General features: G+C 33.0%; 1 protein-coding gene across 1 annotated transcript in view; it reads left to right on the top strand.

The window, feature by feature from the left end:
* The window catches only part of LOC106884109 (sialate O-acetylesterase), a 67,514-nt gene that overhangs the window by 52,952 nt on the left and 11,415 nt on the right, over positions 1-3,147 (top strand). The window contains exon 6 of the mRNA XM_014935335.2: positions 1,895-1,983. Within this exon, the coding sequence (XP_014790821.1) occupies positions 1,895-1,983 (89 nt within the window). The remainder of the gene's footprint in view (positions 1-1,894; positions 1,984-3,147) is intronic.

The following is a 3,147-nucleotide window of genomic DNA, read 5'->3' as shown; positions in this document are numbered from 1 at the left end:
GTGTGTGTGTGTGTGTGTGTGTGTGTGTGTGTGTGTGTGCATAACTGGTACTCCGTCCGTAACGACGACGACAGTTCCAGCTGATCCGATCAATGGATCGTAAACCAATTACCTTAACTACTAAGCTACGCAACTCCACATATATATGTATATTGGGTCATCCCATAAATAATGCGGTTCTTTTATACTTCTCTTATTTTTGAAATACAAACTTATTATTATAATTATATCGGAGGATTCCCACCGAAGTTCACTGCGGAATATATCTGATACCTTATGTCTTACTCGTTGTTTTAAAAATTTGGATGAGCTATGAAGAAACTTGACGCGCTTCTCTCTATCTATTCTGGGCCCTAAACAACCACCCGTTTTAACATCACAATCTGGTACCTGAATGACCTTCGCAAAGCGCACACTTTTTTTCAAGCATTCGGACAACTGCCTCTGGTATTCTCACCGAATAAGTTTTTAAACAGGAAGACATTGATCGGCAGATGCTGTGAAAAGTCACGGACAGCATCAATATTAATAGGCCGGGAGTATCTATAAGATCATACTTATAAACATCTTCTCCTCTGCCAGATATAAAATGTTGGGGAAAATACCATCCGCAGTATTAACGATTTATTTATCTGGCGCAAATGTGAGGCTGAGAGCGAAAGTTTGATTGAATTTCTCGATATGAAATATTCCCAGATTAAAGAAGAAAATAATTGAGGAAAAAAGGGAAGCACTTCAGATTTTCACCATTGATTTCTTTTAGTTCTTCTGGGCAAAGAACGAAGTTCTTTTTAAGAAATCTGGACGTTCTTTTGAATATCAACGTTTAAGTGCGAATGATGCCTACAATTTATATCTATATATATACACTCAGACATACATCACATATATACAAACACACACACACACACACATTCACGCGCACACACACACACACACACATACGCACTCTTATATACACATACACTTCAAATATGATATATGTGTATCTATATACACAAATAAACTCACATGCACATATATATATATAAATGCCTGTACATATGTATTCACATACACACATCCATATATATGTATATGTATATATATATATATATATATACATATATATATATATATACATATATATACACACACATATATACCATGTATATATATAGTGATGCCAAAGGAAAAATAGAACTCCAAATATGAGCATATGTTTGTTTTTATCAATATTTAGCAGACGCAACACAGTCAATCTAGGTTCGAGTGTCTCGTGCGTTGTGCTAAACCATGGAATTCCCGGACCTAGAGTCAATCTGTTGCTTATGCTAAATATTTATTTAAAAAATATACATATATATGTTTGAATATACAAATGAAACTTTATATATCCATAAGTATCGATATATATCTCCATATATATATATATGTTTTCATATATGTGTGTATGTGTGTGTGTATTCATATAGATAGATAGATAGATAGATAGATAGATAGATAGATAGATAGATAGATAGATAGATAGATAGATAGATTTAAAACCAGTGGCACAAAGTGCTTTACCTCCTTTCAGAACAAGAAATAGGATAAACTCCATTTTTTAGAAAGCATGCTTTGGATCCACTTGATGCTATAACCAACGTCACGTGACCAAGATGGCACACTGATAGATAAAACACAAAACTTGATGACTATCAAGCGAACTTGTTAAGTATCTTTTCTTTGTTAAAATGGCAGTGCGTAATTTGTGAGCATTTCAAGGTATTATGAAAATTAAGTTGTCAAGACGACTAGAGTGTAAAAATGATGCTAGATAGTCATATGTGACGCTACTTAGAATCATTAACCTTAACTAAACAAATATGTTTTATTAATGAATTTTCTTCACAAAATATCGTTTATTTTACAGCAAAATCTCGTTTACAAAGTCTTCTTTCTGGAATGCTATGATTCATCCATTATTAAATATGACAATCCATGGAATTATATGGTACCAAGGTTAGTGAAACGAAACATAATTTTGTTGTTTTTATATCGTCTCCAGAACAAGGGACAATGCTGTCATTATTGAAATCGATAGATATCCGTAAGTAATACATGCAACATACTCAGTTCCCTGTCAACGTAGAACTGAAGCAGATTCATGTCTTGTCCAATTATTTGAGAATCAATCACAAATAAATGTGCATTTAATTAACTTAGGAAAACCGAATTAATTAGAAATTATGAAATTATGAATATTTTTCAGCACTGATGTTCAATTAAATGATTATCCATGTTTCTTAACGTGCCTTTATGCTCTGATTTCAAACATCACCAGAAATTTTGCTTCGTTTTGCTAAAAGAATTAACAGCCATGTATGTACTTCGACAGCTTCAATCGAATACTCCCACATTTTCATGTGCGGACTGGTGCCTAATATATATATATATATATATATATATATATATATATATATAGGTATGTATTTGTGTGTGCTTGTTATGAGCGTGAAAGTTTTTATAGAGCATCTGATTCAATACTCTATAGTTTAAATATCACTAGATTTTAATTTAAGTTTTGTGGGGCTGACAATTTAACGTAAGCACCATTCAAATACAAGGTCTCCTTTGATCGTTATCGAGTCAACGCTTTTTTCAAAATCTATTTCTTTCTGCTATAACAAAATTCAACATTTGGCATTGGATGAGGTGCCGATTAACGTTCATTAACCCATTACCTCCCATAATTCTATTAACTGGAGTTTTTTTTTATGAAACTTTGATTTCTAGCATAAAACAGCCTTAGAAGTACGCTGGAATGATCAAAATAACATTTCAAAATAACATTTTAAATAGAAATAAACGAGATATTGGGTGAAAAATTAGCAAACCTCATTTGAATATCAGGGAATTATACCTAGTAAATATAGCAAAAAGGTTAGAATGTGTAAATATTGACAGATAATTACGAAATTTGTAATTTTTTAAGTGATCTCATATGAGATCACTGGTAGGTAATGGGTTAATCAAGGTATGAAACCTAGAAGTAAGTATCGTTTTCGCTTCCACCGTAATGTAGCGAGCTGGCAGAAACGTTAGCACGCCGGGCGAAATGCTTAGCGGTATTCCATCTATCTTTACGTTCTGAGTTCAAATTCCACCGAGGTCGACTTTGCCTTT

The sequence above is a fragment of the Octopus bimaculoides genome, chromosome 19 (genome assembly GCF_001194135.2).
Source record: "Octopus bimaculoides isolate UCB-OBI-ISO-001 chromosome 19, ASM119413v2, whole genome shotgun sequence".
NCBI lineage: Eukaryota > Metazoa > Mollusca > Cephalopoda > Octopoda > Octopodidae > Octopus > Octopus bimaculoides.
The sequence above is the reverse complement of the archived record's forward strand: the minus strand, read 5'-3'. Positions and strand labels throughout refer to the sequence as shown.